Here is a 27710-nt window from a genome sequence, read left to right as displayed (position 1 = left end):
TGTAGTAACACAAAACAAAAATCTTTATTTACAATATATGCAATGTGTACTCTCAACATGGCAATTTGTACATTATTGTGCAACGAATCACTTACAAAAGTACATTTAACACACAAGACAAGAAATGTGTCATATGCTTGCATACTGCAAACACACACTTTGAACTGGAATGATTCTCTAAATTTGTATAATGCCTGTGATTCTTTTTTCTCATTGAAATTGCAATAGAGTAAAATATGAACACAGTTTACAGTGACAGAAAATATTATATTTTATGCTTTCTTTGTACATAATGATGGAGAGAATAAACCCATGATGGAAATAAGACTAGAACAGGTTTTGCATCTATGAACCTCAACTGTTGGGAGAATTGATCAGAATAAATATTACATTTTTGCAACTGATTGACAATTTGCCCTTCATCGATGTAAATATACACTAAAAATTTGGTGTTATAGGAGTAGCCATGCTAAAAAAAATCTTTGGCATACATATTCGGGTGGGATTTGAACCTGTGACCTTCTGAATGCTAAACAGGAATCATATCCACTGGACTACCGAGCTTCTGCCTAGTAGCCAGTCATTGTTCTGATCCCTTTGTAGCAACGGAAAATCCTCTCTTTTTTTTTTTTTTCAAACTAATGAATGTGTCACATTGTTTTTATAAGTTTACAAATTTGTCAATCAGTTGCAATAAGAACAACTCCACGCAATAATCATTAATTTGAAGAAAGATAAAATTTACGATACAGCACAGGAACAGAGAGTAGGACAAACAATAGAGTGCTTGGTACAAGAAGAAGATTAAAAACACATATAACAATTCCCTACTTCCAGAATGAAATGGAACAGTTTCCACTAACTTCAGTTTTCACAAGTTCTTGTTTCCGGACATAAATTTCGCTGGTTCTGTAGAGTGTGTCTCTGTAATGCTTATTGTATTAGTCACGAAGGAAACATACACCACAATCATGAATTACTTAACAACATGGATGTAACACATAATGATGTAGCAAGGGGTATAATACAAATATAATGCATGATATATCTGTACCTGGTATATATTTTTCATCGTAATCTTGAAGGGCCATCCCCAAACATTCATGAGTATCTACATTTCAGATTACAAAATCATAAGATACTGTGATCATGCTGAGGTTCTGCCATATCGAAGAAACTCAACTTTTTCTAGTTCCTTGGGCAATTACATATACTCCTACTCCATAGAATTCATACACGTACCTTGGATACAAATATTTGGTCAATGAATGCAACCGATTTGTTGAGAACTTTTAAAACACACATACGACTAGAATTTGTACAGAAATGTTGACAACATAACTTTGACACTGATCTGCGGTACACACACCACACATTTAGTACAATGTATTTCTATTCATTATTGATGCATGACCAATTTCAAGCACAATTCATTGCACAACTGCTCATAATTTCCCAAACATTGACACCTATGTTTATTATGTGTTTGTGACTTGATTCATGCCTTCCTATACACTTGTGTGTTTCTTTGTTGATCTTCATTTGTTTTTTTAGTTTGTAATTTCTTTCTTTTTTTCATTGTAATACAATGAACTCGGATTCTTCATTCTGGAAAATTGATGGTAAATTGTGCATTACCCATGACACTCTGCAATATATGCTGCAAACAAAGCTTTTTCAGAAAAAAAAAAAAATCATGCAACAATGGGATGCAAGAGTCAGCTTGTTTTGTTTTCATCAATCCATTCAAAGTTTTCTCTGCTAATTAGTGATGCGTTGTAATATTGCCCCTTTTTTTCACTTAAAGGAACCAATGTTAACACAAGCAGCCGTGGGGACTGACGTAATGGAATGCTTAGTTTGGAATGAAAAATATGCACACAATACAGAACTACGTCAGCGTCAGCTATTTAAAGCACCAGTAGGGTGTAACATTGTACAATGTCAGAGTTTCTGTCATTCTGCTTCACAGTTGGCAGTCATAGCACAAGGATCATTTAAGGGCAACAGAGATTGAGAAAGTAAAAAAACATGAGGTATCAGGGTTATATTTCATAGATTTCATCTCCAAATCAATTTCATTCCAAGCTTGAACATGTTTACAGAAATGTACATCAATCCTTTTTTTTTCTAAACAGTGGTTGAGTATAAAGTGTAATGATTTGATCCATTTCTTTGGTTTCTGTATTACAAACCAGACAGTTGACAAGTAATAAATCTTTATCACGGATGGGGTCTTAATTTTGATGATAATTTGATCCCTGATTTTGGGGACTGACAATATCACTAAGTGAATATATTGCAGGAACTGAACATTTGTTCATCTCCTGTTGCACAAAATACTGCAGGCACACATAATTTTCTTCAAAAGATATACAGATACTGTAAAAGTGGATATTTTTGCGCGACTAATTTTTCGTGCTTGGCCGGGTATGAAAGAGTTTCGCGTGTTTTTAATTCCACGGAATCAAGACACCAAGTATAGGAACATATGGCAAGCAAAAATATTCGCGTGCTTTTATTTTCAGACTAGTTTCTGGTTGCGCGAAATGCGCGAAAATTTCAACACCGCGAAAATTTCCACTTTTACAGTATATGACACTTAGTCTTCTACAACTTCTTCCGGGGTATACATTTGGCAAAAGTTGCTTATATACATTGCTCACCACAAAGTCCTCATAAGACTATATTGAGTTGCATTGGTGTTCCAACGTCATTATTTCTGTATTGATCCTTCAATGAAATCAAAGCAATGTTGCATAATATGTGCATCAGCAATCTGCTTACCAACTTCAAACTCTCATTACAACAAAGCAATCTTTGTTTTTGCAGTTCTTTGTTTTCCTATTTTCTGCTCAAATTTTTGCAGTTGTATCAGACAAGATCCATTCTATTAGTTCCCCTCAGGTGTTTGTCATGAAATCCTACTGTTTTCTGTCAATCAAACATGCAATGTTCTTGCAGAAATTGCACCGATTATTATGACAATCACAACTGAAATCAGGGAAAAAGAAATGAATTTGGTATTCAGGAGAACTGGTACACAGATTCCAAGCATCATCAGATTCACAAGTCATGCCCAAGAGCTACATCTACTCATTCTTCCAATTGTCAAGCTTTGTGGAGTGCGTCCCTGAATACCTTTTGCCAGACGAACTTCAGTTTCTTCTTACCCACCACATCTTAGTTGCTCATGTTCCATTGTTTCTGTAATGCCTAATTAGCAGCACTAATGACCTTGGCTTGTGCAGTTGCTGGACAGCAGTAGCAGCACACAGCTGGCAAGATCACTTTTTTTTTTCCCAGCACAGATGAGAGTTAGATGTTCCTCTGAGCAAGCGGTGTTTTGTTCTCCTTCCCGTGGCTGAAGGCAGTGGACGGGTCAAACTTCCTGCGTCCTTCCGCTCTGTCCAACTTGTCCTTCAGCTGGCGGATAGAGCGGGTCTGCTTGGTGGTCTCCTCTCGTAGCTTGGCAACCTCCTGCGTCACAGGACATGGGAGAGATGGACACGGTGTGTGGAGTTGTCATTATCTTCACTTTCATTAACACAGCTTTCTTCAATGATGGACAACCCAAGGCTATCATCACTGGCATCAATTAAATGTAATTTTAATCATCTTTCTTAACATTATCGATCCTATGATTGAAGCTGTCAGCAATGTAGATACAACTTCTATCACCATCATCATTTACTGCATCATCATCATCTCCATAGCCAATAAAGTGGACTCCCATTATAACGAAGTCTATGGGACAGACAGTTTTCTTTTGTTATATCGGAATTTTGTTATAAGCGTACAAATAAACAATAAAAAGATAGAGCGGATAATGTTGCAGCCTGAATTCTTACTTCGTTGTAAGCGGAATTTCATTATAACTGTGTTCATTATAGCGGGAGTGCACTGTACCATCAACATCATTATCACTGTCATTATCATTACCACTACCAACACTACTACCATCACCCTTTACACTATTGTTTCTATTGTTATCATTTTCATCATCAACGAAGAACCAATCATTATAACCAGTGCAATCATGAACACTATACGGGAATTATGATGTTGCTGCAAACATTTACGTAACTTTGAATTTGAATGTCATTATTGATATAAAAATATAATGCCTGGTACGTGCAAGAAATTTTGCACAGACTACTGTACGAGCTGAAATTTTCGCGTACAGATATTTTCGCGAATTGCTACTTGGAGGACATTTTCGCGTGTTGTTAATTTCGCAGTTGCGAGGGTCTGACTGAGCTTAGCTATTATCGCGCGTTGTTATTTTCGCGATTCAAAGGCGATTCGCGAAATTCGCGAAAATAAAACCACCGCGAAAATTTCAGCTCGTACAGTAGTGTGTTTTAGTGCAACTTTTGAACATACTGTAAAAGTGGATATTTTCACGCGACTAATTTTTCGCATTCAGCAGGGTTAGAAGAGTTTCGCGTGTTTTCAATTCCACGGAAGCAACTACTGGAACATATGGCAAGCAAACATATTCGCGTGCTTTTATTTTTGCGCTAGTTTCAGGTTGCGCGAAATGCGCGAAAATTTCAACACCGTGAAAATTTCAACTTTTACAGTAGTCGCTTGATAAGTGATTGGGTTAGAGTGACAGAGGGATTGGTCCATGAGAGTCTCTACCTTCTTGAGATCAATGTTCTCCTCCTTAATCTTCATGATGTGGTGGATCTTCTGCTTCTGGTTCTGGTGGCCAAGGAGCTTGGCGTAGTCCCGGCTCAGCTTGTTGACCTCGCTCTCGGCTGCATCGTTGCGGCTAAGCAGCAGTCTCCGCTCGGCCTCAAACTGGTCTAGCTGATCCTGGTTGCACACAGGGGACGGGGGTTAAGGGCAAGACATAGTTCTCAGTAGGGCTCAAAACTCATCTCCCACCGTTTGGAATTTACTTGCAATATATCGACGGGGTCTACCTAGAAACTTGTCTGGCTGATGCAATTTGCTAGGATGATGAGTCGTTTAGAAGTATTTTGAGATGAAACAGGTAAAATAATTTTGATCATATGCATATGACTTCTATATTCATGAAGAGTCCGCCCTGCTCAGAAATAGGTAGGTAGACCATTACATGATGATCAATCATGCTCTAGCAATCATATTTCCCAACAAGCTGCATGCGAGTCACTCTCGCGCACAAAATCAGTGGATACTGCTATGGCCCGATTTCTTGATTATCAATCATAAAACACACAGCACCCATGATCGGATACATTCTCAGATTTCATACTGCATGTCGGCATGCAGTTCTGGCTAATATTTCACATTTTCATCATTACCCAATTGAAATTTGAATTGAAAATGCTGACAATGATATGCTATAATACGATAAGAAAAGAACGATTTGACAGTAGAATATGAAAGTTTACTAGCAAGTTAATCTGCAAACTTACCTGAAAAGGAGCTATCTTTTCCATGAGTTCCTCAAACTTTGCCTTCCAACTGAAAAAGACGTTAAAACAAACATGAGTCATAGGTAAAACAAGCCATGGAATAGAGCTGCACACATTAAATAGTAGTATTCATATGTACACACAGCTATTGGAAGGAAACAAGTCGTTATCACACTGTTCCATTTCCATTAACCTCTGTCATCAAGCATTGGCCAATGGAACAATCAGTAATAAACTCACTTCTTAGTTTCATCAATTACCCACACACTGCAAAACATCCCACCTTACTGATCGCTACCAGTACTCAATCTATGAGTTTCATACAAAATGCAGACATAACATTTACACAAAAAAAGCTGACTGCTTATTACTAAAGCACCCTTTTTAATTCTGCCTAATGAAGCAGGAAATATGGTGGGATTATTTGTGACATGGTATACAATTAAAAGTTGTAATGCTCTGACTCGGGCTTCGTATGTAATAACGATCAGAGAAAGCAAAGGTTTCTATTGGTGGGGCAAGAGGGGTGGAGAGATGGTATAGAGAGTCGGGAAATGGTGTACATGAAAGGCCTTAGAGGTAATAATAGGGAGCTTTACATCTTCGACACAGATGTTAAGAGGAAAAAAAAATGTTCGCACATTCGCAAGAACTCTTATCAAAATCGATCTCGCATCGTCTGAGTTTTCATGATGGTTCTGGGCCATTTTAGCGTCCATTCAAATTCACGACGCAGAGAGCTACTTGACGTCATTATGATAAAAAACATATGGGGGCGCTATTTTACTTTGTATAATGGCTGCGTCTTTGCGAAATCTAAAGCTACTTTGTAACATGATGCAGGGATCGAGAGAGGAGAATGGTCAATGCAACCGTCATCTTCATGTCTGCATCGCAGATCTGAAGCTCGCTAATATCTCACTGCAGAGAAAAATTGGGTAGACTGGTTTGGAGTCCATTACCTCTCAGCATCGTCCTTCAGCATTAGCATCATCTCCTCATCAACACACTGGTGATTGCTGAAAGATTAGAATCATTGATAGATCATAAAACTACTATTTGTCATACCAACAGAAAAAAGACTGTCATAAACACAGAATATTTTGTTGTCTTAACATTTGTGTGCATTTTTGCGCAATGTAAATCCATTAAAAACAGAAATGCGTGATTGTTTTCACTTTCACTTTTTTACTTCTTCAATAACTGTCAATGATTTTAATGATATGAACACCTAAATAATCTATCATATCATTAATTGAAATTTTCTACTTCTCTTAACATATTTTATTCTGTATATATTCCTCTGTATATTACTCTGTATATTAGAAGGTAAAAGGGCATATCCAAATGGCATATGTTAAGGCAGTTACGATTTTACTGGATCCTCTGCATAAGTTGTTACAGAAACAGAATAATTATTCAGCAATATATGAACAGAGAAACAGTTGCAAATTACCTCCTGTAAAACTCTTTCCTTTGCTGTTTAACAAATACTGTCTAGAGATTATAGCTAAAAGATTGCCAAACAGAGCTACAACTATACTGCACATTCATTTCCGACTCACTCTGCATTTTCCTGCAACTTGAAGGCCCTCTCCTCCAGTTCCTGGATCCGTTCTTCTAGCCGGGCCCGCATCTGGCCCACCTTGGCCTCGTGGTCCTCCCGGAGCCGGTCCAGATCGGCCTCTTTCTGGGAGAGCCTGGTCTGGGTGTCCACTAAGCGGCGGCCGAACTCCTGCCTCTGGTGCAGACATGCCTCCTCCAGATCTTGCTTGAGGGCTGCCCACTCTGTCTCGCAACTCTGGAGCCGCTCTCTCAAGGCAGCACTCTCTTTTTTGGCTGAGGCGGCATCACATTCGAGCCTGCTTGGACAGGAAATATTGATGGCAATTGGTGAATAAGAAGTGCAGGGGGACATATCTAATTGTTTCTTTTTTTCAAAAGAAGAATGTAAGCAGTTATTGATAAGTCATGCACTTATATTGTGGGCATTACACATATTCTGAAGTAGCTAATCATATGAAAATATGAGGCTCTGAAAACATTTGTCTTGACTTAATATGATCAAAGTGTAAGCGACAATATATCCAAGCTTATTAGCTCTCAAAGAATAGGAAAGACTTCATAAACCTGTGAAACAAAATTATTCTAACTTGTATCACAATAATCTGACTCCAACTGCTTCCGTTCCACTCAGCTATCAGATCATTTCCAACCCACCAATCATTCTGTAATGCAAACTTCGCCTTTAATATGTATCAAACAAGATATGCAAGATAGACATGTTGTACGTGGACATACATTGTACAAGGATGTGTGCGCAAGAATGTGTAGCAATAGATTTGTGAAAAATAAAAAATAATGAAAACATACTGCATTTTTAATTCAAACCATTCACACTGCGCACCTGTTTATCTGCTGCTGGCCTGCCAGCAAGTCTGCACTCAGCTTCTTCTTGGCTGCCTCCATAAGCTCCACCTGCCTGGTTAGACTCTCTTTGCCCTTCTCGCTGTCCTTCAGCCTCTGGCGGAGACTATCAGTCACCTCCCTCTGCTCCTCTAGACTTGCCTCAACAGTCTTTTTCTCAGATTGTGCCAGTGCAAGGGCCTGCTCTGCACTGCTCTGTCTGCTCTCAGAGAGTTTCAGGGCTGCCTGGAGTCTATCTTTTTCGAGCTTGATGTCCTCCACCTTGGGTGGATTGAAAAAAAAAAAGGGGAGGGAATTATGCAACTTTAATGTCAGTTTAAGGAGAGGGGCATCAAATGATAAATAAGTTCTATTCAATTTGATCATTAGCTCTATCCACTTTTGTTCATCAACAAGGCGGTGAGAGAAGCATCTTCCGATGTAACGCGCCCTTCGGCGGTGTGGTTGGTATTGGTTCACGAGTCATGCAGTTTTTTTGCAGGATACAGATGATCTGTTGTTTGATCAAGGTTCTTTTCTTTTTTTTTTTTGTAATATCAATTCTTTGTATATTGTGGTGTATAATACAAATATGTGAATATCTTCAAAATGCCATATAACATTTAACAGTTTTTATTGACAAAATGATTACTATTATGTGAAAATTGTTACAAATATGTAAATGAATTCACCATTACTCCTGTTTATATGCTATGCATAAAACCAGAAACTTTCATTTTGGTATTATTACTAATATTTTTTTTTTTTAATCTGCGGGAACTTCAGCAAACTTCATGCAATAGTATTTTTGCAGATGAGATTATTTTAGCACAAAATGTTGATATCTACAAAATTACATGTGTGTTTACTCTTTCCGCAATATTCCAGCTGAGTGCAAATTTCAGTGCTGTGCAGTATTCCCCTTTTACAGTGCTGGTATTCCTTTAAACAGCAGTGAGTTCTCATGTACATTGACTGAATGAATGAGTACAGTAAAGAGGGATGTATCACAGGCTACTACTCACAGTTCCCTCCTGCTTGCTGATCCTGCTCTCGATGCTGCTCAGATCCTCAAGGTCTGCAGTCAGCTCTCTCAACTGTGTCTCAAGACTCTCTACCTTCTCCTATGAATAGCAGACAGACAAATACCCAAGTTGAAAAAGGTTTAGATGATATCAAGTCATTCATTATGTATATCAAGCTGTCTTGTCCGTCTTCTATAAAAGGAAAACATTCAAACAAAACCACCATGGGCTTTGGTTTCATATCACACAAATCAAAATGTACATATATGTCTACATCTAAATGAACAAAATGCAAGACAACCTCATGATGGATTACCCTGTTTAACTAGCAGAAGTTAGATAGCAGAAGATAGATAGGTGGATGGATGGATGGATGGATGGATGAATGAAAGAGTGAATAGAATAGTGAATGAATGAATTATATTAATTACTGGATGAATAACTGCATAACTCAACAAATAAAAAAAGAGAAAGAAATATAAAAACAAATCTGAACTGTATGCAATGGGTACCAATATCATCAACTCAATGCCAGCATTAGTGACATACATCAATCATGAAACCAGAATGCTTTGTATGTACCTGTTCTCTACTAAGCTCTGTCTGCAGTGTCTTCTTGTCCAGGTCAAAAGTCCACCTGTCACTCTCCCTGGTTGCTTCAGAGTCCCTGAGAGCTTCCTGCGTCTTTGCCTTCTCCTCTGAGAGTGTGTCACACTTTGTCTGCAATTCTTCCTTCTCTGATTGCATGGCTTCAATCTATGTACCAAACATAGATGAAAAAAAAAGAAGAAAGAATTGTTTAGGGAGAAAGAAAGTGAGACATATCCATCCATGTAACTCAGATCTTGCCTCAGAATAATAAAGGTGGAAACTTTGTTATGATGGAGTGGGAGACTACTATAGATACATTTCCAGTGGCTTTATTTGGACCCCAGAAAAAAAATCCCAGTGGTATTCTCGGTACAAAAAGGGAGTGTACTTTTTGAGTGACATTGATTTAGTTTTTCATTAATTGGAGAAAACAAATAAACAAACTCTGAGGTGTATCACTGTAAGATTTGATACACGATGACATTGTTCTTCGACCACACAAAATTTTGTGACATTTGCAAAAGGGATATATGGCCCTAAAGGGATTGTACAGTATTGCTTGATGTGAGGATCCAGCCTTTCATTTTTTGCAAGATACTTACAAACCACTTTATGAAATGTTGAAGAGTATATAATTCTAAAAGGAATTCAAAATTCATTTGATGAAAATCGTTTTTGGAATGGCTGAGATATCGAAAAACAAAGTTAAACAAAGCAATCCTAATAAAAGGTGATCGAGTCCCATCTTTTATTTGGATTGCTTTGTTTTGTATATCTCAGTTATTTCAAAACAAATTTTCATCAAATAAACTTCCTCTTAGAATCATATGCTCTTTTATGTTTCATAAGAGGTTTCTCATTATCTAAAAAAAAAACATCATCGAGAAACGTTGGAAACCTGTAGCCCCATCTCAACCGAAACTGTACCATCCCTTTAAACCTCCCATCTCCCACTGGGCCTCACCTGATCCTCCTGTCTCTTCAGCTTGTCATTCAGACCACAGACTTCCTCCATCTCATCCTCCATCTCACGGCCAAGTTCCTCCAGCTGCTTCTGCAGGTAGTCTACCTGTTCCTGTGGGGTAAAGAGAGGTAAAAGAGAGGTGGTTGATCCATCTATGATCTCACATCGTGACTGTAAAAGTTGTTATTTTCGCATGGAGATATTTTTGCAAATGAAGAGGTCACAGACAATTTGGCGAGATTTGCTTTCGGGATTTGATGCCTAGGCTATCATAAACAAGCACTGATTTCTATCTGTTTGCAATATTGTTGTGTGCTGTTAAATTTGCAAAAATTAAACCCTCGCGAAAATAACAGCTTTTATGGTACTAATACTTCAAATAACATCCTTGGAGAACTGACGCAGTACTCACCGCAATTAAAAAGAATCTATGGAGATGCTAAATTAAATGCTGTTTGTCAATTTTATATCCATTGATACTTCCATGAAAAACACAAACATGTATCAAGTACCGTGGTTGCCAGAAAGTTACAGATGACAGCCTCTTCACAGGGCATTATAAGGGTGTCTCAAAGAGACATAGAATCACCTGCTGCTAAAAATGACAGCATATGATACAGAACTATCACCACATTCAAGTCATGTTACCATGGTCAAATTTTCCTTGTGGAGTAGTCTCTTTTGTCTTTCAGCACATGGAAGATGCCTTCAGCAATCAAACAAGATTAAGGGAAAAAAATCAAAGTATGTGTTTACCTGTCATCTGCTATTGACAAACAATTTTGGTACGGTGTTTAGAGCTGAAATTGTGGCTTTCTGTGGTAAGATTAAATGTGACGTGTATGATCGAAGTCTGAAATAATGAAGCTTATAAACTTTGTACAGCAACACACATACACATGAATGAAAATAAGAATCTCTTTGTTAAACATGATAAACTCTCCCATTTTAGAGACAAAGTACTGACCTTCTCAACACTGAGGGCAGCAGACAGCTGTGTTTTCTCCGTCTGAAAGAGGAGCTGTTGCTCATGGTGGCGTTGCTCCAGGGTTCTCGTCTCTTCCTCCGCCTCATGCTTCTCTCTCTCCAGCTCCTCTAGACGCTCCACTAGCTCCAGGCGAGTTGCTCTCATCTCACCCCACTGCATGCAGCAGCCCAGGGATGGGGAAGGGGAAAGGTTCAATTATATACATTCACAACTATTGGCCCAGGACCAAAGCACTTTATTGGGCATGGTAAGAACTTGACTATGATGATCATGCAACTTGCAGATATTCTCATTGTTTTCATCAGCTTTCAAAACAGTCCGAATGACACTTAATAGGGTGGTTTCTATAGATTTCACAGTATAAGGACAGCGATTGAAAGTAATTAACAGACCAAAGAATTAAGGAACAAGAATAGTTAAGCACTGTGATAATAACTATGATTATCGCCATTCTCAACACTGTTATTATACCATTATCACCACCTCCACAATGAACATCATCATTACAATCTGGTCATTATGATTTAATTATCAATGCACACATATTGACAACATGCTTCGTCCTATGGCTGCATATACATACTGCTTCTAACCTTAAGAATGTGTACTGAGAAAAATTACAGTAAAGGGAGAATATGGACATGGGGAGAAGACAATATACCAAGTGGATGGAGGGAAGGGAAAAGAAAGAGAGAGAGAAGGAAAGGTATGATGACAATTCTCACATTCTCTTCCTGTGTCTTCACTCTTTGTTCAATCCGTTCCATCTCCTCCTTGTCCTTCTTCAAATCATCCACCTGTTGCTGCAGCAAGTCGGACTGTTCCTGCACACAGAAATAAATGTGGAATCGATTCAAAGCATGTTTATTTTCGTCATCTTTTTTAAAGTCTTGATCAGGAAGAAAACTAACAGATTTCAAATAAAAAAGGATGACAAACTCTTCACAAATACATTGCTGAATAAGTGTGATGGAATTACAGATGTCAGATTATTTTTTTTTAAATCATTTTAAGTTGTTTCCATGCAGGCCTCCTTCTGCAATTAGCCTAAAATCTCTGGGTAAGCCTTTTTTTCCACTGGGAAAATGTGGCCTTGTTTTAGCCCTCCTAATTGAGCCCTGCTAACTGCTTATCTATGAAATTTTTTGTACATACACAGCTAGCTTGCTGACTAAGTGAACATGGGATAAGTTTTTTGTTTTTTGTTTTAGACAAATATATTCAACTATACGTACCATGATCTCAGACAGATCAGACTTTACTGATGTGGATGGTAGATTTCATTTTTTGCTTTTTGAGTCATATAGTATTGATTCTCTGATCAACAAAGGAATTTTGAAAAGAAAAAATGTCTACCTTCTCCATGTTGTAGGCGTGGATGAGATCTTTGTTCTGGATCTGCAGCGTCTCGCACTCTGCCGCCCTCTGTTGGCTAATGGCTTCGGCCGCAGCCAGCTGGGTCTTGTGGGTGTCCCCCTCCCAGGCCAAGTCTGCCTCAGTCTGGGCCAGGATTGCCTCAAGGGACTGGTACTTGTCACTCATCTGCCGCAGACTCTCGTTGGTACTAGACTCGGTCCTGTGACAAAGATTGAATCAAAGAAAGAAAAACTTTAAAAGTAGGATCATGCATTTACAAATGTGTACCAGTATGCAAAGTCCAAAGGAGGTTCGCGCGATTGGTTAGTTGTGGCTAAAAAAGGCCTCCCAACATCATCACATTGATTTAAGATAACAAGTCAATGTGTTTAGGAGAAGGTATTCCTGGACTTGTACATCTGGAAGATATGCTCTAAAGGGGAGTGATATCCAAATATATTTGTGGGAATAAGTGAATGCAGTGCAATATATTCAGAACACAAAAGTGAAGTTTCACGAATATCGGACAATAAATTCGAAAGTTTTAAATCTTGTCAAGGTTTTTTATGACAACAGCTTGTGACATCACCACCGGACAACGATCTGAAGAACATATAAAAAGAATTCAACAAATTTTCATTCTTTAAGCATGATGAAAGATCCCTTGACCTACCTTTTTCAGAAAGCAGGGGAATATTACCCTTAACATAAGCCAATGACAAGTCATGATAAAGTACTTATCATAAAGAATTAAATTTCTGTGGAATTGTCTTCATTTTGAGCTATTGAGATTAAAGCTTCTGTTTGAAATCATTATTAGAAGCCAGGCCATCCCACAGCTACCATATTGTATCTGACCTTTCCAGTTCTGCCTTGACATTCTCCGTCTCTTTCTCGGCCTCTTTTCTCTTCTCTTCCTCCTCCTCGTGCTTCTCCAGGGCGGCCGACAGCTCCCCTTCTAGTCTGGACAGCTGCTCCTTGAGGGCCGATTCCTGCTCCCTGAGGGTGGCGGTGCTGGCCTCAGCCTGAGCTAGCCCTTCACTCAGCTGAGTTCTGGCAAAATTGAAGCACAGAAAAATAGGAGTTTGTGACCGATTTTTTATTTTTTTTTTAGCTGGAAATTATGCTTTTGGACTCATACATGATATAGAAACAACAATTACAAAAGAAATTTTCTGCTTATTTGTGTACGATGCCTGTAAGTAAAACATACTTTGCACAAAGACCACAGGATGCTGACAGAAACTGGCAACAAGTAGTCCTCCCTCCAGCTGTCCCTATCAGAACATATCGAGTCAGTTGTTTTCACACATGGGATTTTAGCCAGCTGTGTATGATGTCAATCTCCAGGTCATACATCCTATGTAGCTCTCTGACTGTTTTCTAAACATCTACAGAAGAATTATTCTGATGTCTGACTTGAAAGAGAGACAATTTCTTTGAATCCTTAAATCAATCTTAGGCAATGATGCCCTCGGGCTCATGTTTACCCCAAACCAAGAGATGGGGACAATGCATACTCTTTCAGGGATATATAGCTAGTATCCCATCTGATACGGCCCCTGGCAGGGAAATATTCTATGCAGGCCAGTCACAGGAAAGAATTATGAGGCATCCTCACTTAGGGCAACAAGTATATTGTGCAACATCCCAAACTTACTTGCCCCAATGGGGGCAAGCAGAATTCTGAATTGTGTGTAGAGACCAGTCATATTCGACAGGGACTCACTTTTCTTGCTCTAGGGTTGAGACAACTGCCATGGACGTGTGGAGCCTGGACTCTGTGTCAGACAAGTTGTGTCTCAGCGACTCCTCCACCTTTTCACAAGCCTGGGGTTGCAGCATGCACACATCAAACAGAAGTATTAATGTTGCATATCAAACATATTACATTCATGAACCCACTCCTAAAAGCCTGACTGGTAACTCAATGAAAAGTAACATTAAAAAAAGAAAAAAGACTCGTGCACAAGCATGGCCCAGGGAAGTGGATATCAGGTCATATATTCATTCAGTTAACCCAACATGCTACAATTATGAATCCCCTCATAACACGGAAGTACATAGCAATAAATGAAAAATAATCACTAAGTAACGCACATGTATAGCTCAAGGGAGCTGAACATACTACATAATTGATTTAGCCTTATTCAAGTGTTTTAGTATGAGATAAGGTAAACCAGAGGCAGACAAGCCTGCTATATAAGTTGTATTACAATCACCAATTTCCCAAGTGACCTAAAAACTATTTTCTGAGTATGGTACTTGCTTAAGACAGTTTTGGTCTCCAACAGTATATCAATATTTACAACCCTGATCTGAGAGGAGAACAAATATGAAGAATGACGCATCCAGAAGATAAGAAAAAAAAAAAATTAAAACGAAAAAATTCTACTCATCAACAAAGGCCTATAATGAGTCAACCTATAATTGCAACATAACTTCTGCTTTATGGTGGCAAATACAAAATAGTGTAAAAATTGCTTACCATATTTCATAATATGTCTGCTCTGTATATCAAGCTGTATTTCAACAGACACATTTCTGAGAAAAAAAAAAAACTACTACAGCAAATATTTCAACATTTTATTTCTAACTTTGAAGGGAGTAAGTATGTAATTACCTGACATTGATCTTCAAGCTGGCCCACATTTTCTTGCAACTGTCTGTTTTCTTTCCTGAGACAGTCAACCAGTTCTGAGGGCACGTATCAAAACGGAGACAAATAGCAAAACATGTCTGTGTCAAGTGTGTAATTACATCTAAGCCTATAAAGATAGACATCACCTCAAATGTCTCAATTCATGTAAAAAGCCAAATTACATTGATGTCATGAAAGAGTCCGCGTCATATGTGAAATGCTATAAACTGTTATACAAATAGTGAATGGTCACGAGTGCGAAATCTCGTTCCATTGCACGAGTAAAGACCATACACTATTTGATTTATACAACGTCCAAGTAGATCTTTTTGGTCTAAGTAGGCCTAGAAGTCTATATATGTATGAAAAATATAGCCATACTTACATGCGGATCCACTGCGATTCTCTTTCTGGCTTGTGCAATCAGTGTAGATACAGGTCACAGCTATACTAGCGCTCATACACGTACACTAGCACTACGTAGGCCTATGTACGCGCATGCATGTACCGCACACGTATCTGCGCTAGCTGCATGCGATCCTCAATATGCAACACACAGTACACGCAGTACCGTACAATTTCTTGAACCGTGGAATAGAACGAAAAAATCGAACCAAGCTGCACGCAAAAATAGAACCAAAATTGCACTGCACGTTGAATGGAGTACTTATTTAATATCACATCACCAACAATCCTCCAATCAAATTACAAGGATCTACTTGGACGTTGTATAAAATGGGCATAAATCCCTTGTCTTTATAGAGATGGTACTAGCTAAGATTGTAGTGATCCATCAAAATTGTACAATAGTAGCAAAAGCCTGAGAACTGAGTCAGCACACACTTTTGCTATACTCTGAATGAAATACAATTGAGAACAAAATGTCAGATAGGCCTCTTTACAATGACCGTTTAGGACCTCATTGCGTAAAATGTCTCAGCTATTTATAGAACAAAATGATAAAATGCAAGTTTCAAGCTAATACTGAATCTTTGTCCTGATTGGAATTCTTGCATTTGGAGATCATCTGAACCAGCAAAATATTAAAACATCTTGTTATACCAAACCTAAGGGCGATTATACCATAATTTACACTCACCTTGAAGCTGTCTAATTTCATCCTCAATACCATCGCCATGCTTCCTGATTTCCTCATTAGTTTGCTCTGTAAGGTGTGATAGCAACATACCATTCAGTGTGTATAACATTGGGTCTGTATAAATACGTTCAATACTCCTCTTCTTCATACACATTTATCAAGCATAGTCTCACAAACAAACATAATAATCCATCTTTTTCTTTACATGGAAAATAGATCACATGTTAAGATAAATGTTGATGTGTCCAACAACAAACCATTATTGGGGAAAACCTAAACCAGCCGAGACATTACCATGGAATTAAACAGAAAATTTGCATACAAGGATGGATATATTACTAATGCCGTTCAGTAGCTGCATGTGTTTCAGACCTACTTCCAAAGTAAATTCAACAAACACATAATATAATCCAGAAGACGACATGTTTGTTGTTGTTTTAAACGAAATCAGTTTGCTTGCCAATAGGATCAAGAATGATTTGCATGTATGTGAATTGCTCACTCTGTCACAGTAAGTAGTTGTAACATGGCAACAAACTAGTCATTATCCTCACATACTGTGGTAACAATTCTACTCTTCAAATATCTTTGTGAAAATAAGCCTCTATATCAAAGTGGAAAGCACGTTACTGAAGGGACACAAGATTCATCAATAGAATCCACCAAGTGCACAATTAACAGTGCCTTTTAGGCAATGAAACTCACCTTTCAAAGGTACCTGATAAATATTTCCTGACTACCATCTAATCTAGCGGTTGAGTTCTCCTCTCATTTTTGCATCTGTAATCTTGTCCTGTATCCACTAGTCTTTTGGATCTTTTTTCTTTGATGATTTCAGATTAATTGATACATGTCGTGCTCCATTTCAATATTGGGATCACAGATTCAACATTCAGACACAATTTTGTCTCTGTATGATAATTCTCCAACATTTTTTTTCACTTTGTGTAGAAACAGTTCCTCAGTTTTTGAGTGCATGTGTTAGATGTGGACAATACAAGAAAGAATCAAGAGAGTAAGAGACAAGGAGTAAACGGTGCGGTAGTACATGGATGATAGCTGGTAGATGATATACAGGGCTCGACACTGACAGTGGCCCGGTGGTCCAGGGCCACCAAAAATGCACATCGGGCCACCAAAATTTCAGAAATGAAGAATTTGGTGGCCTGATTGGGCCACCAAAAAAGGTCGGATGTTTGCCTTTGGGCCACCAAAAATAAAAGTTAGTGTGGAGCCCTGTGATATATATATATGCTTTACTGTAAATAAACATGTCATTCTAAAATCAAAACTAAAATAAAACTAATTGCGATATGGCTGAAAGATTCAATTGGCTTGATTACAACCAATGATCAAATGTTGAAACTATATTGAAAGCATGCATGCTTCTGTTAAGCAAAAAATGTATTTTCATGTCATATTATAGCTCACTTTTCATTGCATTTGCCATTAGTTTTATGCCATGATAACTGTAATGTATTAATCCATAAAAGCATTATCTTTGTGACAGTGTTGCAGTGTGCATTATTGCTGTTAAAACTATACAATCCAAGAATGCCAAATTTCAAACGCTGAAGCCATTATTTTGTTTTACTATGCAAATATCACTTTCTATTGACTGCTGGAGCAAACATCATAACTGATTGATCAGTGTAGCATGCTACTTTAATGAGGATATAGACACTGATGCCTAGCGCATTTGCATTTTGAAGAAAAAGGTGTAGGGGCGGAATGTGACCTTGTATTAGTCATAGGATACTTGTATATCAATTAGGTATATAACCCTGTATATGCAACATATATAACTTCCTTTCTATAGCCATGTTTGACAAGAGAGTTCCTAGTCTGGAATATCATTATGTTGAAATGAGGTTGCTGTTGCAATTTCCTTATCGTAACCTTCACACAGGAACCAGATTCTTTAGTGGATGTGCCTGCAGATTTCAAAATGACGAGAGTTCTGACACTGAAATGTGTGCTAAGTTCAAGATTATTCTTTATTTACAATCTGATTCTGTGATATGTGTATGACTTGAGTGGTACAGTTTGTTTAAAATCACCAGATATTTCAGACATTCGGGTGTAATCATGACCAAAAAAAAAAAAAAGTTGTTTCAGAAATGACTCTTGCATATGACTACATGTCTATTGATAAAGGGTGCTGCCAGCATCATAACGTGGCAAAAAGTCATTTGCAACTATTGCTTTTGTTTTTTGATGAATTCAGAGTTACATTTCTTCTGATTATGCATCTATTTCATAAATTCCTTGATAGTCTCTTGCAGTTGAAACTGTTTTATTCTGGATTATGTAATATTATAACATGGATCTCCTTCAGCAGCATGGCTGAAATCTTTTTTTCCTACATAAATGAATGATTGTGAACCAAAATGTGGTGAAAAAAACAAAAACAAAGAGAAGAGGAGAGAAGAATAAAACAGAGGAAAGTGAGCAAATAATAGCAAACAGAATAAAGGTGGTTGATAAACACAAATAAGAAAAGACAAGCAAGAAGCAAGATATAGAAGCTTACAGAAATGCAGAAAATGAACACTTGGAAGGGAAAACAGGAAATGTAGTCCTAAGAAACCTTACAATAATGACAAACTGGGTTTTCTTTTGTTTGCATGTACATCAAAACTGATATCCTATGAGGAAAGAAGTCTTTACTGAAAATATAGTTTATATGGTATCGTCAGTGTGACAACTTTTCAAACAGTGTATAAATTCAGAAGCAGGTTTCTGTGAGAAAACAATGCAGGAGGTCAGCCTTTGAATTATATTAGGTTTGTTATGTCCTAGCCAAGCAAGCTTCACCTTACACAGAAATATTTTTTAAAAAGGGAAAAGAAAAAACAAAATACACATTTGTGTCAGTGCAGTGAATTGCTTTATTTTTCTGATGCTATTAAATGTTATGATGATGGTAAGTTACCAAAATTTGCCTCTATTACAGACTGAGTGATAACGGTTAAGGCAATTACATCTCTCTTTCTCTCTCTCTCTCTCTCTCTTTTTTTTTTTTTTTGGGGGGGGGGGGAATTGATCCTTACCAAGGGCTTGTTTGCTTTCCTTGAGTGCCTGGATGGTGGTGTGTGCTGCGGTGAGGTCTGCCTGTAGGGACTGGACCTTGCAGGTCAGCTCGGACTGGATCTTATCAAATTCCTGTGGTGAGGGGAAAAAATGTTTTATAGACATAACAAACAACAGGAAACCACAATGCAAAAACATCAAAGCAAAATTGTAAATTGAAGCAAAATGCCAGTGTCACAAAAAAACCTGCTGTAGGCTTTGTATAATTTATCCATATTACTTGTAAAGTGCAAGCAATAGCTTGTGTTGACAAGGACACAGATGTAGTTGCCTTTATGGACGCTGACATTCTTTTTCAGGGAGAGTAAGCTTCAGTTCATCGATGACATTTCACATCAATGGATCATGGTCAGAGGCACTCATCTGAAAATTAACAAGCTCTTTAGTTTTGAAATTAGAAATGAATCATTTTTTGTGCAATATGAAATGTTACCCCTGATGGATATATGCTACATGAACTTTGAACTTCTCTATTTGTTACTCTATAGTATCTGTGACAATATCCAGAAATGTCTCATATCAAGTGTTAAAAATTGGCTGATAATCAACATGTTTGTACAATATGAGATGTTATCTCCAATGGATATTGGCTACATTAACTTTGAATTAATGATATCACTTGTGAGAAATTTTTGCAGAAATGATGTGCAACTAACCGCATCTTTTTTCCGCAACTGCTGCTTAACCGTTTCTATCTCATCTGAGGTACTGTTGTGTCTGGCTTGAGTATTCTCCAGGGTTTCAATCTGAGGGAAAATAATTTAAAAGAGAAATACATACTAATGTTTCATACACACAAGACAATTGAAACAAGATGATGTGCTGATGAGCAAAAAGTGCTGCTTGGTTGCAAGTCTTGCACTTTACATTCTGTACTTCTCACATTCTTCTACTGTAATATATGCAAGGGGCAAGAAAGTGCACACTCAAACAGAGTGAATGGAAGTCATGAACGTGCACTGAAGATAAAATCCTCAGTCTTTTGCAATAAAAGCAAACCTTTCATACCGACATTAAACTCCCCTAATGACAAGGTTCTTTCCACACCTCTTTGACTAAATAGTGCTCTATGCATATAGAGTAAATCTGTTCTATTTAGGAAGTCAGGAAAAACATCACAGAATATTTTGTAAGTAATGAGAATGGGTTTATATTTTTTTAGGCAAATTTCATAATGGAGCCTTCAAGATTCTTCTGTAAGATTCTACAAAAAAAAAAAAGTAATGTTGGTAATATGTGACATGACATTTGCAAGTGTACTGTATGGCACCAACGTCTGCAAGCAGATATCACATCAAGATAACTGCTAGTTATGTACAAAGTAACTCTGGAAACTGAAACTGAATGGCATCAAAGTCTGCCCCAAGAAGATTCACATCAAGATTACTGCCAGATACATACAGTGTACTCCCATTATAACAAATACAGAACAAAATTTTCTTATCACGAATAAGTAGAAATTCAGTTTCCAAAATTATTCTCTATATACATCTATAGTCTTTATTTGTTAAGCTATAATGAAATTTCAATAAAACAAAGGAAAACTTCTGGTCCCAAGGACTTTGAAATAATGGGAGTCACCTCAGATAGGCAGATCAAGAAAAATGATTGTCCCTGCCACGTACCTTGTTTCGCAGGACGTCCTTGGAGCGGGAGAGTTCCAGGACCTGCTTCTCGGACTTGGCGAGCTGGGCCTTGAGCTGGCTCTTCTCCTTGATGGCTGCCTGGAGCTTTGCCTCCACCTTGCCCAGCTTGTCCCGGGCCTGGCCCAGGTTGCGCCCCATCTCAGCCTCCTGCTGTTGCAGGTGCTTGATCTGAGAAGCAGAAATTGAGACATTGAGGCAACACGCACACAAAAATCATCCAAAGAGAAATACCAGTGATATCTCACTGACTGTATACCCTTACACCCAGCATACTTGTCTGTCATGTATAGAACAAAACCAACAAAACAAACCAAGCCTTTTCAAAAAGATGCTTTCCCCTTTTTATCTTAAATGTTTTTGTGTGGGATTTTTTTAAAATCTGTTTTGCTATGATATCAGATGTAATGATCCCACATTACCAAAATGACAAGGTGATGTGAATTGGTTTATGGTGCATGGTGTCCTAGGAGTCAACACTGTCATTATATGATTATTACAAGCTATCACAAACATAGTATTGCCTGAGATCTCTCACTGTGATTTGCAAACAGAGACAAGCACTTGTGAAGGGGAGTAATTAATCAGAAGCTGAGTGCGACTTATTTTGAATGACATGGGTAAAATAAATATCAGCAGCATGGAAGTAAGAGTTGAGAACAAATTAGACAACATGATAAGAGTTTTTGTACCCCTGGATATGAGGAGTCCATACTGTGAGTCAGTCCATGAGAACTTCAAAGTAGCATCCTGGTCATTTGACAGAGGCACCACTGTAAAAACTACTTGATATAGATGAGCTGATCATGAACAACTAGTGTAATACACTAGTTGTTCATGATCAGCTCATCTACATCAGGTAGTCTTTATAATACAGAAGGGACACCAGCTCTTCATGACCTTAAACATGATGCATACAGGGCTTCACGCGCCTAATCATCCATTTTTGTATCACAGCCCACCCTCGAGATCATACACAAACATTTACCTTTGTTTCAAGTTCCTTGATTTTCCCATTTTCTGCCTGGGATGGCATCTTGTTGCTCCCTATCCTCCTCCTCCTCTCAGACCCAGGAACCTGATGAAAAAAAGAAAGAAAGAAAGAAATGTTCCGCAGTTATACATAAGTCACTGGAGCTTTGTTTACTTTCGTGGAGACTTGATTTACTTTTTTTTTTTCAGGGTGTTCAAGGTTACAAATTTGAATTTCATATGATAATCATTTGAACATAAAGCAATAATGGCAATTTCTGCTTGTGAAAATCAAATGAAAGTCAACTGAATATTTCATATGAATGAGATGGACATAAGTGACCTATACAAAGCACACATCTTTAAGTCACAAAGGAAGCAAAACCACTCTGAAATAATCTCAGGGGAAAAGAACAAAAGAAAAAGACATTGAGTTGAAAGTATTGCTGTACATATAAGCTTGATACAAGTATCATCTGCTGCATGATGCACTAGAGTCTGGATATAGCTTTGTTGATTCCACCTCAAAGCGGTGAGAGATTACTGAAATTAAACCATTTTTCATCAAGTTCTTTGACCCTCAATGACCACAGCATTCATACAAGATTTTACCTTGGTCATCATATGATGCAAAATCTGTGAATAAATTCAGTTATACCTCTTCAAAGCATTAAGAAAGTTTAGAGTAACTACATTTCCTGTGAGGGTAGACGGACACAAATTCCATAAATGTGTATGCACAAAAAGTTGCTTGTGGGTGCTTAGGCATCTATGAATGCAGATCTTGTGAGAATCAAGTAAGATATAAAATATGTAACTGCCGAGCAAGGAATTTGCTGCAGTAGCATCATGAATCTGTTTGTAGCTCCATGATGAATCAAAATTCAAATCCTGCGAGGTGAATATTTTACACTCACCATGGACATGTTCACCTTGCTTGGAGTCCGAAGTTCACCCATAGATGAGCTTTGCGACAGGGTGGAGTCTGCTGAGCTGGCACAGGTATCTACAATTTTGAGATTGTCAAAAGAGTGTGAATTGATGAAAAACTGATGAAATAAGAATAAATATTTGCTTCAATATGATTCATGAGAAAATCATTCATTAGTAAAGATGGATCAGTAAGATTTCCTCAATGATACAAACTTTTGAAACTTACCCATTGTTGTTGTTGTTTTACAATATTATCACATTGATTTGGACTTTAAAGATACCACAAAACTAATGTTATTTATCATAGTGTTTACCTCTTTTTCCAGGACAGAATAACATTGCCGTGTTCTCTTTTTGCAGAAACAGTCATCAAAAGATATTAGAAATGAGCATTAAACTTGGAAAGGTTTATAGATTGTGATGTGTATTTGAGATATATGAGAACAATAACAACTGCGCCAACGGGACATCAGTGAATTATGTCAAAAGTGATCACTATTGCTGTTATCAATATATAATACAGTTTGTACTACTAACTCATTTAATTTGTTTGATTTCTGGAATTTCTGAGTTATTATGACCTCTCACCTTTGACATCCTTGAATCTCTCAGTTTTCTCAACCATAGCAGCCACGTTAATCTTCCTCTCTGAATTAATGTTGTAACTCCCCACAGCAGGTGCACAACCTAAAAACATAAGATATCAAATACTCAAAATGAGAAATAGTCCGGATGCTGCACAATATAGTCTAAATGGGACAATCTGGTTAGAAATTGACATTAATGTTAATTATTATTTTAATTATCATAACTCAAGTGGGCACGATTACAATAAAACAGAAACCATGGTGTATAATAAAAGTGATATACCACGCTCATGACATCGCATCGAGTTTGTCTATCATTCATCATGTATTTGACCTAACCTAACCGAACGCTTGCTATGCTACATGTACATCCTATCGTATCCCAAGAATTGCAGTGTGAGGTGGCCTTTACTAATAAGACTGCCATTACTGGCGTTATCGTGTTGAAATTTGTCTATCATTCATTGTGTATAATGCCGTTTCTGTTTTGTTTGTTTTTAGCGGGGGGGGGGGGGGGGGGGGGTATTCATCAAAACTTGCTATTTTATAAAGGAAATAGCAGTATTAGCACACTTGCTCCGTTGTGCGACAATGTATCGTCTAAAGTGCAGTGGATGCTCGGTATCTTTTTAGATGGTGCCCACTGCGTACTCGCCTAGTGGCTCGTACACACACAGAGAGGCGGCACCTATCTAAAAGGAACCTCGTGTTCACTGCACACTAGAATCTATTTCTATATTGTGCGTGCGTATAGGTATAGGCCTATAGGTGGTATGTGCAGTACGTGGTCAAAAATGATCCAATGGCAATGCCTTGGGATTATTATTTAGTATCTATCTAGACTACCAAAAGACTTCAGATCCAGTGTTCTGTTCGGCCAAATCGTATTCGTAATATCGGTTCCCTCTCGTTCTGCATGTGCATCTCCACTATGTGCAAAGTCTATGGAGGTTGAAAGAAGTCCCCGGCTATGACAAAATGAATGGCAGTGAATGGAGTGGTGGACTAGAGTCGGGGCACCAGTTTGCTGCAGGGGTCCACTTTGCGGCACCCCTAGGAATATCTAACCATATCTTCAAAAGTAAAAGGGTATTTTTTTTTTCTAAATTGTTTTGTTTGAAGAGCAACTGAAGAGCTTTCTTTTGATACCAGAATCATGAAATAACTCGGATGATGGCCTTCATCATTCTAATTTAAACCGTCTGTGTCACACTGTTTTTCAAAAAGTATGACTTTCTTAGCAAAACATTAAGATTTTGTTATGTTGCTAGGCAACCACCATCATCCCTTGTTTGTAGATACAAAATCTTACTATGAAAAGAGGCCTGGCATGGTAAGGATTCCTTGTGTAACTGTGTTAAATATTCTAAAATTCATTTCCTTTGTCAGTTTTGAGGATTGCAACAGTGACCAAAGTGTCAGGGATGGGTCCGGTTTGCGGCACCCCTATGGGATTTACACACATACAATGTAGCACTATTTTACATGTCAAAATGGGTGGAAATTGATGAAATACATGCGATCTTGAAAAACCATGAAATCGTGAAGGATCGAGATAATGAATCCAAATAAAGTGTGAACTAACAAGCTGAAAATTACATGTAGTTGGACCATCAAAAAATGTTTGCTTTTTGCAAAATTTTAATGTTTGAAGAAATCAGGGGACATTTTTGTGCGAGGTGCTGCAAACTGGACCCCCCTGCTAGGTAGCCGCAAACCAGGTCCTCTTGGTGGTTGCAAATTTTCTGCATAAAATTGATTATTATGAGTAAGTTAGGGTAATTGTCCACTATACAAAATTATGATGCAGTGTCAAAAGGCCTTCGGTATCTCTTCCAATAAAAAAAAAAAAAAAATAATAATAATGATAATAATTTCTGTTGCCTGTTTTACCAGAATACTACTAGAATTCTAGGCCTAGTTTCTTCTAGTCTAAATACCCTTGAAAAGGCCTTAAAGGGACTGTACAGTACTGGTTGAGGTGGGATTCATGTTTTAAACATCCCTAAGTGAGACAATGAAAAGCCTCTTATGAAATATGAAAGAGCATGTACCGGTAATTTTAAGAATGATTTAACCTTTATTTGATGAAAATTGGTTTTCAAATGGCTTAGATATCCAAAAAAGTGCTAATATTAAATAAAAGGCGACATACCACAACTTTATATTAGGATCTCTTTGTTTCACCTTGTTTTTGGATATCTCAGCAATTTCAAAACCGATTTTCATCGAATAAACTTTTAATACCCCTTAGAACTGCATTGTCTTTGACATCTCATAGAGTGGTTTCTGAATATCTCGCAAAACGTTAAAAGCTAAATCCTCACCTCCACCAGAACTCAGTTTGGGAAACCCACTCACAAGGGGGGCCCCTCCTTATAAGTAACCCGTCCCCCTTATAAGTAACCCCGTCCCCCTTATAAGTAACCCCCGGGGCACCCCTTATAAGGAGTCTCCACGCTTTTTTGCAATGCAACGCGAAAATGAAAGGACTGCGGCAATTCGCTTGATTATGTCCATAAAGCTTCACAAGTTTCCTAGTTACTCACGAAATTTGAGCAAAATCGGTTTGAGGCATCATACCTAAAATCATGGATTTAAATGCGATGTCAAACGACCCATATGCGAGCGATTACTGGCGTGAGTGTCGCCAGGGGCGGCGGCGCGGCAATGCTTGAGTGCAGACGTGGCGACTGAGTACGTACTCAGTCGCCACGTCTGCACTCAAGCATTGCCGCGCCGCGCCTGGCGACACTCACGCCAGTAATCGCTCGCATTTCAGCGTTCGCATGGGTCATTTGACATCGCATTTAAATCCATGATTTTAGATATGATGCCTCAAACCGATTTTGCTCAAATTTCGTGAGTAACTAGGAAACTTGTGAGGCTTTATGGACATAATCAAGCGAATTGCCGCAGTCCTTTCATTTTCGCGTTGCATTGCAAAAAAGCATGGAGACTCCTTATAAGGGGTGCCCTGGGGGTTACTTATAAGGGGGACGGGGTTACTTATAAGGGGGACGGGTTACTTATAAGGAGGGGCCCCCCTTGTGAGTGGGTTTCCCGAACTGAACTGTACACACCCTTTAACCTGCCGCAAACTGGGTCCGCTGCTCTATTTCGCGATAATGCCTTCTGCAAGTTCTGGGCCAAATTGTGATATCAGTCCCCTCTCGTTCTGCGTGTTACGTGTGCGTCTCCACTAATCTATGTGCAAAGTCTAGATTAAAATTCTATGATGGAGGTTGAAAGAAGTCCTCCCTGGAAATGAATGGCGGTGAATGGAGTGGTGGACTAATTTCTGTTCTAAACTTTTCCTACTTCTTACCTACATTGCTACAATCTACATTTCTGTGTCTTACTTTTATCTTACTTCGGTTTTAAAATGGGCAGAATGAAACTCTTTGTTTATAATTATAGCACCACCAACCCCCCCCCCCCCCTCCCGCCGGATCCCGCCAACTAATTGTTAAAGTTAGGGTGAAGTGAAACTGAGTGAAAGCCATGACTTACTGTATTACTGACGTTTAAGTTAAGTTAACTAGCTAGGCCCCCCCCCCCCCCCCCCATTCTGCATGCATTCTTCTCACCTGTATTCTCATTGAAGCGTTGCACTCTGGACTTCGAAAATGACATGATTGATCCAATGACCGATGTTCTTGTGTCTGATGGAGAAGAGAGCTGGCTGATTGGGAAGTGGCCGGAAATCTAACGTTAGATACTGTTTAATTTCCCTTTGTTTACTGACTTGATCGAGTTCCTGTAAGAATGTGAAATTGACTGGAGTGTTAGATTATAGCGCGTCTCTAATCTGATCTCGTCTGAATCCCCGCCAGGCCGTCGTCGACGTCAAGTAGAGCTCCTTGATTTTATGGATGGTTGTTCCGTATACCGTGCCCATATGGCCATGTATCTTCGTCGTGTATATGATCATCAGTGAGCTAGCTGTACGTGCTTTTGTGTACGATCTACAAGGGACGTGTTTTGATTGAGTGTGTGTG

General features: G+C 38.4%; 1 protein-coding gene across 1 annotated transcript; it reads right to left on the bottom strand.

The window, feature by feature from the left end:
* LOC140234740 (uncharacterized) lies at positions 1-27710 on the bottom strand. Its single transcript, XM_072314780.1, has 23 exons — positions 27300-27710; positions 23711-23809; positions 23107-23195; positions 22206-22295; positions 21200-21388; positions 20231-20320; positions 19535-19646; positions 16482-16547; positions 15365-15438; positions 14471-14571; positions 13600-13794; positions 12742-12961; positions 12111-12209; positions 11365-11538; positions 10398-10508; positions 9425-9598; positions 8843-8941; positions 7819-8099; positions 6977-7273; positions 6374-6430; positions 5412-5460; positions 4648-4824; positions 1-3480 (listed from the first exon to the last, which is right to left on the bottom strand). The coding sequence occupies exons 1-23, from the start codon at positions 27343-27345 to the stop codon at positions 3319-3321; spliced, it is 3051 nt and encodes a 1016-aa protein (XP_072170881.1). The 5' UTR covers positions 27346-27710; the 3' UTR covers positions 1-3318.

The sequence above is a fragment of the Diadema setosum genome, chromosome 11 (genome assembly GCF_964275005.1).
Source record: "Diadema setosum chromosome 11, eeDiaSeto1, whole genome shotgun sequence".
Lineage (NCBI taxonomy): Eukaryota > Metazoa > Echinodermata > Echinoidea > Diadematoida > Diadematidae > Diadema > Diadema setosum.
The sequence above is the reverse complement of the archived record's forward strand: the minus strand, read 5'-3'. Positions and strand labels throughout refer to the sequence as shown.

Coding starts and splice junctions, on each gene's coding strand:
- LOC140234740 (XM_072314780.1), bottom strand. CDS start 27,345: ATGTCATTTTCGAAGTCCAGAGTGCAACGCTTCAATGAGAATACAG. Junction 23,810..27,299: donor ACGCTTCAATGAGAATACAG/GTGAGAAGAATG, acceptor TTATGTTTTTAG/GTTGTGCACCTGCTGTGGGG. Junction 10,509..11,364: donor CTGCCCTCAGTGTTGAGAAG/GTCAGTACTTTG, acceptor TTTACCCCACAG/GAACAGGTAGACTACCTGCA.